The sequence below is a fragment of the Piliocolobus tephrosceles genome, chromosome 13 (genome assembly GCF_002776525.5).
Source record: "Piliocolobus tephrosceles isolate RC106 chromosome 13, ASM277652v3, whole genome shotgun sequence".
Taxonomy (NCBI): domain Eukaryota; kingdom Metazoa; phylum Chordata; class Mammalia; order Primates; family Cercopithecidae; genus Piliocolobus; species Piliocolobus tephrosceles.
This window is the reverse complement of record NC_045446.1, coordinates 37,312,261-37,325,311: the sequence shown is the minus strand read 5'-3', so window position 1 is coordinate 37,325,311 and position 13,051 is coordinate 37,312,261. Positions and strand designations below refer to the sequence as shown.

The 13,051-nt window shown below is 37.1% G+C and overlaps 1 protein-coding gene across 3 annotated transcripts in view; it reads left to right on the top strand.

The window, feature by feature from the left end:
- BBOX1 (gamma-butyrobetaine hydroxylase 1) overlaps window positions 1-13,051 on the top strand; it is a 93,483-nt gene that overhangs the window by 54,793 nt on the left and 25,639 nt on the right. For all 3 annotated transcript variants that reach the window (XM_023230379.2, XM_023230378.2, XM_031933878.1), the window contains exon 4: window positions 7,266-7,464. In XM_023230379.2, the coding sequence (XP_023086147.2) occupies window positions 7,266-7,464 (199 nt within the window). The remainder of the gene's footprint in view (window positions 1-7,265; window positions 7,465-13,051) is intronic.

Sequence of the window (13,051 nt, the reverse complement as noted above, 5' to 3'; positions counted from 1 at the left end):
AAGTTTTCTCTATAACATAAAAGTGCAAGGTAAAGTGACAAGCATAAAGGACAAGCTGCAGCAAGTGATCTGGAAGATCTAGCTAAGATCATTGGTGAAGGTGGCTACACTAAGTAGCAGATTTTCCATGTAGACAAAATGCCTAATATTGGAAAAGATGCCATCTAGGATTTTCATAGCTAAAGAAGAAAGGTCAATGCCTAGCTTCAACACTCCAAAACACAGACTGATTATTTTGTTAGGGACTAATACAGCTATTGACTTTAAGTTGAAATCAATGATCATTTACTATTCTGAAAATTCTAAGGCCATTAAGAATAATGCTGAATCTGTTCTGCCTATGGTCTATCAGTGGAAAAACAAAACCTGGATGACCATACATCTATTTACAGCATGGCTTGCTGAATATTTGTTCAACATCTGTTGAGACCTATTGCTCAGAAAGAAAAGATACTTTTCAAAATACTACTTTTCACTGACAATGTAGTCATTCAAGAGCTCTTATGAAGATGTCCAAGGAGATTAACGCTGTTTTTATGCCTGCTAACACAGCATTCATTCACAGCCCAGGGAGCTGGGCTTCTTATCATTTAAGAAGCACACATATTTTGTGTCTTTTCCTTTTTTGAAATACAGCTCAGGATCCAGAATGCGATGCTTAATCTTGAAAAAGAAACCTTGTACAAATGGTTTATCATTTTTCTTATCATTTAAGAAACACACATTTTATAAGGTTATGGCTGTCATAGACAGTGTTTCCTCTGATGACTGTGGGCAAAATAAATTGGAAACCTTTTGGAAAGGATTCACCATTCTAGATGCTATTATTAACATTTTTCATTCATGGGAGGAGGTAAAAAATATCAACATCAACAGGAGTTTGGAAGAAATTGATTTCAGCCCTCATGGATGACTTGGAGGAGTTCAAAACTTCAGCAGAGGAAGTAACTGTAGATGTGGTGGAAATAGCAAGAGAACTAGAATTAGAAGTAGAGCCTGAAGATGTAACTAAATTGCTACAATCTCATAATAAAACTTGAATGAATGAGGAGTTGATTGTTATGAATGGGCAAAGAAAGTGGTTTCTTGAGATGGAATCTACTCCACTCCTGATGAAGATGATGTGGACATTGTTGAAATGAAAACAAAGGATTTAGAATACTACTCAAATACTGTGGATAAAGTGGTGGCAGAGTTTGAGAAGATTTACCCAAATTTTGAAAGAAGTTCTACTGTGGAAAAATGCTATCAAACAGCATCACATACTACAAAGAAATACTTTGTGAAAGAAAGAATTAATCAATGGAGCAGATTTCACTGTTGTCTTATTTTAAGAAACTGCCACAGCCACCCCAGCCCTCACCAACATCCACTCTGATCAGTCAGCAACCATCAACATTGAGGCAAGACCCTCCACCAGCAAAAAGGTTATGACTCGCGGAAGACTAAGATGATCATTAGCAATTTTTAGCAATAAAATATTTTTTAATTAAGGCATAAATAGTTTTCAGATGTAGTGCTATTTCATACTTACAGACTACAGTATAATGTAAACATAACTTTTGTATGCATTGGGAAACCAAAAAGTGTACATGACTCACTTTATTTAGCTCTTCGCTTTGTTGTGGCAGTCTGGAACCCAACCCACAGTAACTCCAAGGGTACGTCTGTATCCCTGAAAATTAGAGCATTTCACATTCAGGCCACTATGATGAATTTGAAAACTGGTTAGTCACAGCAGCGTCTGTGAAAGTCACATTTAGCATAACCAAATTTAGGAGAGGCTCACATTGGGACACAGGTTCTAATGGGCTATGGCCCTTAGTCTCTGATTTCAGCAAAACTCCTAACTAGAGCACTCCAAAATGAGAGCTATGGTTGAAAAAGTATAAAGTTTGAAGAACTGAAAAACCATTGTACCACACTGTGATGGTAAACTCCTGTAAAATCAGAATTATTTATACTACAGGCTATGCTGCCTATTGTATTGATAGCTGTGCATTATCCTGGAGTCTCTTTGTGTGAATATGGCTAACTTTACACATTTAAAGGATAACATATTTTTTAAAAGAATATAAATCTTTCTGTATTTTTAAAACAAAGAATATTATGTGAGAGTGTGTGTGGGTACTATTTTATAATGGAAAAAAAAAAAAAGCTCATGTAGAAACAAAAATTCATTGTAACATGCTATGGAAGTATATAGTGTGTGCCCTAACCAGATGCTTCTTGAATCAACAAAGTAGTCAAAATATAAACTCAACGTTTAAAGAAAATTCATCTTGTGAAAATGATTTTTCAATCACTGTGTATTATATTTCCCTGCCACATGGTCACACTGAAATTCTCTGGAAAGTAATAGTGACCTTAAGTAAAACCAAAAAGGCATGGATCACTGAAATATAGTGATGTATACTAAAGAAGAGAAGCTAGCTGATTTTTCATTGTGCAAAGCCTTTGTTCATTTCACCAAAGGTGAATAGCAATGTTGTTTCAATGTTGTGCAATGAAACCTGCTCATAGTGTTTTTCCTGCTTTTAAAATTCTGAATAGGAGCCAAGGTTTATCTTTAAACACCCATGCTTGAACAAGTTCAGACAAAATGTTCCTAATTGCAGCTTGCTCTGCTTTCATTTTTATATAGTAGATTTCCTTTATGAGGGACAGACTAAGCTATGAACATTCAGATATAGGACATAAAAATACCTATGATTATAGTATTTCAAGGCATCAAATGTTTATTTTATATGCAGTTGTTAAAATTACAGATTTTTGAATCAGTCACCTGGATTTGACTAAGTAGTCCTGTAAATCATTAGCTGCATGACTTAGAACTCTGTTCCCTTCTCTATAACACAGCAACACTGCAAGCATCTATTACATATATTTGCTGTGGAAATTAAAAGAAATAAGGTACAGAAGCATCTAGCACTCGTAGAAAGTATTCAGCAAATATTAGCTATTATTATTGATACTATGGATCTTCTGTATGCCATGTACTGTACCAAACTCCTTTCATAATATCATTACATGGTCACAAAAGATCTGCAGAGTAAGTATAACTGTCTCTATTTTATAAAAAACTGAGACATAGAGAAGAAGCCAAGAAATGACAGCATCTGGTAAGTGGCTAGACAATGATTCAAACCCAAGCCTCTTGCCTCCGTGCTCTTTTCTTCATGAATGACTTATCTAATACAATACCAGTCACATATGGCTATTTATTTAAATTAATTAAAATTAAATAAAGTAAAAAGTTTAGTGCCTCTGTTTCACCAGCCAGATGTCAAATCTCAATGTGTTTCTAGTAGCTATGATATTGGACAGCACAGATATGGAATATTTCCATTATTGCAGAAAGCCCTATTGGACAGTACTATAGTCTGTACCACTACCATCTCTCTAGTCTGGTTTACTCTCAATAGGAAACAATACATTTTTCTTAAAATCTTAATAAATTACTTAAACAGTTGCAGTAAAGGCAACACATTTACTATAGATAATCATGTAGACCATACCTAATTCCATACAACAGTCTACAGAGGAATAGAAAATATATTTTTGGACCAATTACCACAGTGCCAGAAAACTAGAATTTTCATCTGAAATTTAGGCAAATGTTTTGTTCAACGATAAGAACAAATGGTGATGGGAAATCCAAAAACCAATACGAAATGCCAAGTGAGTCTTTAACATCCCATCCACTTCTAATACTCCATGAGCCCCTGATTTCTAACAAGCTTAAAGCTGTTTTCAATAAATCTTTTAATGTTCTGGACATGGTCCACTTAGGTGTGAGCTTTGGAAAGAGGAAATGGTGATTTGTTATTTATGCCCTTAACACTGATGTTTTGGCCAGTAAATTTTTCTTCTCACTAAAACCCAAATGACCTTTCTAGTTAGGCAGTCAGTAGGTAATTTGTATAACATTTATCATCCTCTTCCTGCAAATCTTTTTAATTGGTATCAGATGTTACAATCAGAGGACTATAAACACAATGAGCAAATGGGAGTGGCAAAGCAAACAATCACATAATCCAATATTCAAAACAAAGCCACATCTATTGCCTCTCTGAGAAGAGGCTCTTACCATATGAAATCAATCCCGTTTTCTTTTGGAAATAGTTGAAGTCTGAGGGACTGCCCTGGGGAACTTCATGAACGTGAAAGGGTAGCTGGGCATCAAGAAAGAGCATTAGACAAGGGATCAGAAAATTTGATATCTATTGGGAGAACCCACCCCCCAATATTTCAACGTAGACTCTTTCTATTTTCCATAAGTGTCAGCTGGCTGAGAAATAGAGAGAGACAGTACAAAGAGAAGAATTTTACAGCTGGGCCTCCAGGAGTGACATCACATATCAGTAGGACTGTGATGTTCACCTGAGTCTCAGACCAGCAAGTTTTTATTACGGGTTTCAAAAGGGGAGGGGGTGTAAGAACAGGGAGTAGGTACAAAGATCACATGCTTCAAAAGGTGAAAAGCAGAACTACTAGTAAGGGTCTAACAAAGATCACATGCTTCTGAGGGAACAGGACAAAAGGCAAAAGCAGAACTCCTGATAAGGGTTTCACAAAGATCACAAGTCAAAGGGCAAAAGCAGAACTACTGATAAGGGTCTGTGTTCAGCGGTGCATGTATTGTCTTGACAAACATCTTAAACAACAGAAAACAGAGTTCGAGAGCAGAGAACCAGTCTGACCACAAATTTACCAGGGTGGAGTTTTTCCCCACCCTAGTAAGCCTGAGGATACTGCAGGAGACCAGGGCGTGTCTCAGTCCTTATCTCAACTGCATGAGACAGACATTCCCAGAGCGGCCATTTATAGACCTCCCCCCAGGAATGCATTCCTTTCCCAGGGTATTAATATTAATATTCCTTGCTAGCTAAAGAATTTAGCAATATCGTCCCTACTTACATGTCCACGTATAGGCTCTCTGCAAGAAGAAAAATATGGCTCTTTTTGCCCGACCCCACTGGCAGTCAGACCTTATGGTTGTCTTCCCTTGTTCCCTAAACTTTGCTGTTATTCTGTTCTTTTTCAAGGTGCTCTGATTTCATATTGTTCAAACACACATGTTTTACAATCAGTTTGTACAGTTAACACAATTATCACAGTGGTCCTGAGGTGATGTATATCCTCAGCTTATAAAGATAACAGGATTAAGAGAGTCAAGTAAAGACAGGCATAAGAAATTATAAAAGTATTATTTGGAAACCAATAAATGTCCATGAAATCTTCACAACTTATGTTCCTCTGCCGTGGCTCCAGCCGGTCCCTCCATTTGTGGTCCGTGACTTCCCACAACAGATACCTTCTTAGTATCCTGAACGTATCTGAACTATAGCAATGATTGTATTTTGTTTTAATTGCCACCTTCCATGTCAAATTCTCCTGTAGACTGTGAACTCTTCAAAACCTACTGCCTATCACCATGCCTTGTGACATGATAAAATATTAGCCTTATTGAAAATATAAACCAACAAATGACTATTGATTAGGTAGCTCAGATAATCAAGAAATACCAAGAAACTGTATCAAACCATCCTTCCTCCCTCCCCCAAAATGTATAACCATCCTGAAACCTTCACACCTCATTGTCTGTTATTGATTTAACCAACTTGCTCTGGTCTAATAAAACATAGCCCACGTGCTGACCTGTTTCTCTTTGCCAAAGTGACTTGATTGATATTAAATTCTAAAGTTTTCTCAAATATCAGAAGCACTTGAAAAGCAATGCTTAAGGAGCTGGAAAGACTGTGGTTATTTCAGTTCTGGTTACTCCTCACAGAGAGAAAAGAGTTAAAGTTAGGAATTCAGAACCAGTGGCTGGATATCAGCTCAACTTTCAGGGACAATACAGTAGTCACTGGGGCCTGTGGAATGTGTTCAGTACTAACGAATATTAGCATAGTAAAAAATAATTAATGTAACTCTAGGGAGGCCTAATTTACAGTTTGCAATTTTGGTCTGGAAATTCTGGCTCATCATGCAAACTGGTATGCTTAATAACCCAGAAACTTTGGCAATATGTGCATTTATAGCCTAATTAGGCTTTCATACATACACATACCTACTAACCTCTGCCAATGTCCTTATGCAACTAGCTGGTGGAAGAGCAAGAAGTGGCTCCCTGCACCTGCAAGTATCTTTTTACTGCTAAAGCCACTGACTCCTACAAAAACTCCTATTTCTGCAGAAACAGCTATGCTGACATCAAAGAAGCAATGATTTCCAGTCCACAACTACTATATGAGGCACTGACCCATTCTTCATTCTTAAACGGGGGCTTTATTTTGTTTCTATAAAATGACACATTCCCCAGCTAGAAAAGTAAAGCATTGCTCACAGCGATATTGAGATCAGAAGTTCTCATTCTGTCACTTTTTAGGAAGGCTTACCTTCCTAGGGCAATTTTCTTACCAAGGAAGGAAGAAATCAAATGCATTAGCTAGAGTCAGGCTTTTCCTGAATTCAGTTGGTAATATCTGTGTTATTTTGGTGGTAAAATTTGCATTTCCTCTGTGTTCCACTTCCTTTGGGAGAGCCCGGTTTGCAAGCCAATTATTTTTTACATTTTTCTTTTTGTTTTTTCAATTAAGCATTTTTGTGAGCATTTAATCATGAAGAATGAGAGAGCTAATGGAAGCATTTGACCTTATCTGTGTGGCACTCCCACCAAAAGGTCTATGTATTCCAGGAATATACCTTCATCTTTTTTTGCTGACCCCAAAGGATGACTTGATCCCAGAGGTTGCCTCTTATCAGGTGAAATAAGAGGAAAGAAGAGCTGTACCTACCATGTCAAAGCTCTTCTCAGCCCCCAGTCCCCAAGAATAGACATATTCTGTTCTAATCTACCATTTTGATTTTATCATCTATTTGGAGTTGAGCAATATAACTTGTCCATTAACATATACAGTATCTCAGAGTTATTTCTAAGCAGTGTCCATGCAGAGAAGCCCTGAGAACATACAGATCAAGAGCCATTCATCAGCTAAACACTATTCCCTTAACAAATGGGACATATTGAATACCTGCTATGGGCCAGACACAGTTGTAAGCAGAAGGCATATAACAGACTGGTGTGGCACCAAGGAAGAAAGGCCTAGTGACTTGAGCATTTCTAATATGAATAAAATGTAATAAACTCCATTATAAATCAACAATCAACTTTAACGAACTAGCCCTTTCTCTGAGGTTATCATCCTATATAAAAAGAATGTAATCCCATCTGGTTTCTTCATTTTCTCAATTCACAGAATGTCAATACTGGGGCTCAGAGCTCCAGCTACCCACTTTGGATTTTGAAGATGTTTTAAGATATGACGAACATGCATACAAGTGGCTTTCCACCCTCAAGAAAGTAGGCATAGTACGACTCACCGGAGCATCTGACAAACCAGGAGAAGTTTCAAAACTTGGGAAGAGAATCGGTTTCCTCTATCTCACATTTTATGGGTGAGTCACCAAATGGTTTGTATTCTGCCATCACAGATAAAGTTTGAAATATTTCCCAACTGAGGAAGACCCCCTTGATTGAAGATACAGAAATTTTCATAATGTCTTGAGCAGGAAGCCAGATAAAAAGAAGAGTCTAAAAGTAGTGTTTTGCTGAGAATGATAATTTTTTAAGAGCCCAAAAGCCCAAAGACACCAGGCACTAAAGACATCAGGCTGGTTATAAGTGGTATATGTAGTCTGCTTGGGCTGCCATAACAAAATATCACAGATCAGAAAACTTAAACAGCAGAAATTTATTTTCTTTTTATAGTTCTGGAAACTGAAACTCTAAGATCAAGGTACTGGCAGGGTTGGTTTCTGGTGAGGCTTACATTTTCTGGCTTGCAGATGACTGCCTTCTCATTGTGTCCTCGCATGACCTTTCTTCAGTGCATAGCACACTCCTGCTGTCTGTTCTTCTTCTAATATGAACACTAGTCCTGTTAGCTTAGGGCCCAAGGCTCTATCTCCAAACATTGGGGGTTAGGCCTTCATCATATGAATCTGGGGGGACATAATTTATTCCACAACAGATGTGATGAAAGACTGTGTTTCTCCAAGACTTTACAACATATTAAACTTTATGTTAAAGTTTCTTAAACTTTTACCTCCCAAGAGTTGGCTGAAAATTAAAGTTGGGCCCTGAGAAATTAAAGTCAGTTACAGATGTGTTAAAAAGATAAAACTAACATTCATAAAATTAGTCCTATGTGCTTTAGTAAGTAACAGGGAGATATAATTGATTTTAACGTTGGAACAAGAGGCTGTTTGCATAAGAATTTCCTTGGAGGTAACATTCATTATGGACAGTGAAACACAACAACAGGAAACACTTATGTAGACATGGGAGTATAACTATATTTCTTTAGAGTGAGCCCCTCATGTGAGATTAATACAGTTATTCTTGGGCTCATAGAGTAGAGAGCATTGAAAGTGAAAGGGACCTTCCAACTCCAAAGGTTGCAACTGGAAGCACACGGGCTGTATTCAGATATTTAGTTTGGCCCACATGATGTTGAAAGAAAACGGAATTAGTTGTCAACACTTAAAAACTGGGAGATTTTACATTACATATGGACCTGACTTTTCTTGAAAAATCATCTCTAGCAACAACAGAGCCTAAATCCTTGCATGCCAACAATACATGGATACAAATAGAGGCTGCCTTTGAAGAGAGCATAGACTCACTCTCCAGTTTGCCAAAATCCTCCACCCTCTCCAGACCTGCAAGTGCCCTGCTACTCCTTAGGTTTGCCACTCCTAAACTAGAGTAAGACTTGTAATAAACAGGAGACCAAAAATATTCAATCACTGAAAGACTGCCATCTCTGCCATGTTTAGACTTAGACAACCCAGCACCTAATCTGACTCCGAAACTTACATTTACCATTAGTGGATTTGTGTTGTATAAAATTTGTATCTCCCTTACATCTGCAAGAATTTGAGCTGCCCTAGAGATTACAGCAACAACAGACAAAGGAAAGAGGGGGAAAGGTCTCAAAATTATTAAGAGCCTCAACTGTATTATGTTTTGTTCATTTAATTCTCACAACAACTTTCCAAAATGAATATTATCCTTCAGTTCACTGATAAGGAAACTGAAGCCCAGAAAATTAATTTGTAACCCAAGTGCCCACAGATAGTAATAAAGGAACCAGAGTCTGTCCTATCTATGGACTTTCTACTCTACCTTGCTGCCAATAATATGAAGAAAGCACGCGGAAAAGAAGAGCTTTTAGCCACTGGTGTTAAATAGGACACTTCGAAACGAATCTCTTCTAAGTTGTTTCACTTAGTTTTTATTTGCTGACAACAAACTTTTTGTATCTATTCCAAGGCATTTCACAATTTAATAACAGTGGCCAAATTTTGGGATCTTTGTTGGAGTTCTCTAACTGCCCACCAAACCCATCACACTAGGGGTCAAATCTAAGCTTGATTTATTATGTGTGTTTTGTTTTGTTTTTGCAGGTTCTATAAAAGGGCTTAATAATTTGGCCACTGATCTAATATTGTGAAATTATTGGAATAAATACTAAAGGTCTGTTGTCAAAACAAATCAGATCTCCTACTACCATTCCATGTCCTCTATGGACCTTGCCATATAATCAGATAAGTTAACCTACCCCATCCTACCTTCCTTAGATGATCACATTTCTTACCTGAATCTCTCAAATTATACACATGCCAGAAAACGCCTTTCTTACCACCTTACCCCTTACTTCCACCACTAGTTATCAAGATCTGTCCACGTATTTTTTGACAATTTTTAATTCCCTACCTCAAGAACTTACAGAACAGTTTTGTTGTTTTTGTTATTGTTGTTTTATCTGCTTTTTTGTTTTTGTTGATGTTGTTCAGAGGATATGAAAAATAAATATTTTCTCTAATATTGTCCCCTTTTTCCATTTCTCTGCATAGTAATGTGCAGAAGTGATACTGAAGTCTGATATTTAAAAGAAGAAGGGATACTTAGAACAGTGATTTTCAACCTAAGCTGCTTATTGGAATAGCCCATTTAAAAAATACTGACACCTGCATCCCATCTCCACAGTGTGTTTTCCTTTTTTTATTTTTATTTTTTAACAGTACTGGTATTTGGCCTGAGTATCAGGACTTTTCAAAACTCTGCAGGTGATTCTCATGTACAGCCAAGGTTGAGAACCTCTGGCTGAAAGGAAGGGAGACTTCAATAGAAGGCAGGTCTCCGTTGGGATAGAACCAGGGTGCTTTACATCATCTGAACTCTCACAATGATGTGCACTAAATGGCATTTACCACGTTATTCTTTCTACTTTGGTTGTGCCTGGACATGACATCTTCAGAACAGACTCAGTAGCTGCCTTAAACAATGTCCCTCTCTTTCATATCTTTGTTTCTCCACTGGAAAAGTATCTTACTCTTGTTTGAAAAATAATTAGTTGGTGAGTGAGTGAGTGAATGGAATGAATAAATGCACACAATAAATAATGGAGAAAAGAGATTAAACAACAGAAGAGGGATAGAGAAAGGAAAGTGGAACAGATTAAAAGTAAACTTTGCTCTCCATGAAGATTTTTCAAGGAAGCTTATGCTCTTGGTTAGATGCCTAAAACAATAATAGCTTGCTGATGGTGCCACGTTAGACATGCTTTCCTTGGGAAACTAATATCCACCTCACACTTTTCCATTCAAGTAGGGTTATTAGTTTCAAAACTGTTACATGCATGAGTCTAAAATGAAAATGAGAATGCGAATAGCTATTTTTGGTTCTTGGCTGTCATCTCAATTGCTAAGTGGTTGGTTGAATGAACAAAAAAACAGTAGATTCCAGCATTTCATGTTGTCTTCATATACAGCAGGCAAGGAATAAATGTTGAATGAATAAATCATGCCTAAATCTTTGTAAAGGACTATAAACCAGCAGATGAATGAAATAATTATTAGAATCTTTCACCATTATAAACTTACGTTCAACTAAATCAAAATGGCAATACTTTCAGGACAAAAGTGCATGTCATTTTCCACATCTGTATTTTCTCAGATGCTTGTCATTATTTTGTCAGCACATCATCTAGACAATATTTTTTATGCAACCATGTGAAATGCTCAGTAACTTTACTGACTTGATAATGATGAATACTTTTCTGGTACAAAAGAATAAGAGTAGGTAAAGAAACTCTCATTGTCACCTTTGTCAAATACATGTAAACATGGAGCAGTATGTAAAAAGACAACCTTTCGAGAATTTAAACCTTTGATTTAGGACAATGCTTTTACAGACCAGCACAAAAATGCCTCATCTCATGTCCTTTCTCCCCCACCAAAAAAAAGAAAATCAGTGAAAATAATTTTCTGGAGCCCTTTTGGGAAAGGTGATATTATTGAAGAAATGAATTTTATGACATTACTTAATCAATTGGGAAATAGTTATTGTAAACTACATTCTACCATACACCGTCATTTTCAAGGTTTATACCAAGTTAGGATGTTTTTTCAGAATGTATCCTACAAAGTAAATCCCAAAAAAAGTACAATTTCTATCCATCAAATAGAGTATCTTTCTTGAATACTAATACGTGCATGGCACTGTACTAGGCATTTTGTTGAGTTTAGATTTGGGTTTCTACTTTATGAAAAAATATCTTTTGTAATTGCTGTGTGTGGGTAAATGTAAATATTTGAATTGGCTTCCTTCAAGTAATCTAAGCCAATAAGAAATTCCATAAAACCAAGGAACAGACTGAAAAGTAACCCCGGACTTTTGGCATTCCAACTGAGGGAACGTGACAGTCAATATATGCCAACAGCAGTTCAAAGAGGCCGGATAACAGGAAGGTGATCCCCAGGATGATGCAAATCATGGTCAAGATGGGGAAATACTCATCTACCAATATGATCTTCAGACAAAATGAATCCACTTCTCAAAATTTACACAGGATACCATTGTATAAAAAGGTGTGGCAAGATAATATAAATTTAATTAAGATTATGCAATGCCGTGCAGCCCTTCCTCCCCATCCTCAAGCTAATTCAACTCAGACACATGCCATTTCTATGACATGCCATTCTTCCCCATTCCTGGCCATCCTCTCAATCAGTCCCTTTCTCACTTGTTTGTTCAGGACTGCTTCTTTCTCTTCCTGCTTAACCTTTTGTTTGCTACATGTATCTCTCTTGCTTTTATATCCCCTGGACGTTTATTCTGCCTACAGACAACCTGTGCCAAGTCTTCATGTCTTTTTGGCTGCTTTTTGGCCTTTCCTGCCCTTCTCAGTTGACTTACTAATATTTTTCCTCTTCCCTTCCAACCACCACACCTGCTACATCCTCCCATTGACCTGGCATCCTCTGCATCGCTCCAGTAGAAATTCTCTCCCAGCCTCTGTTCTGTGAAACCACTATCAGTACCTCATCCCCAAGCCCTGGCATTATAATAAAACAAAATAATTATATGCTCCTCACTGAAATGAACCAGTTTTGCACTCTTGATGGCCCACCAGGAAAGAGAAGTGGAAATTCCCTCCCACAAATTCATAACACAAAGTAAGGCAATTTCTATTTTTTGTTGCAGATTCTATTTTTACTAGTAATACATGCACTATATTAACAAAAGAAAATGAACAGCACTCCTGTAAGATGTCACTACTGTTGTTGTTGTTGTTGTTGTTTGGCTGGACTGTACCAATGCATGGTCTTTTCATACTATAATTCTGGTAAGATAATATTGAGAAGTTCAGACAATCTTCTCTAAAATGGCAAAACTCAAACCCTGAAAATTCGTTTTTTAATGAGGACAACTAAATAAACTGGAGAGGCCAGGGAATTATTATTTACAGAAGCTCATCTGTGAGTATATGTGTGTACATGACAGAGAAAGAGAGAGAAAGAAAGACTTGGTGGGAAGAGTACAGTGTCATTTTTAAAAATATTTGTCAACTATATTTCATATTATTAATTATCCTCCTTGTAACTCCATCAGTCAAAAATAACCTTTGAAAACTAAGAAGGCATGTAACATTGCCATTGCCACTGTCATGTTGAGCTCCTTATAGGCATAAATGGT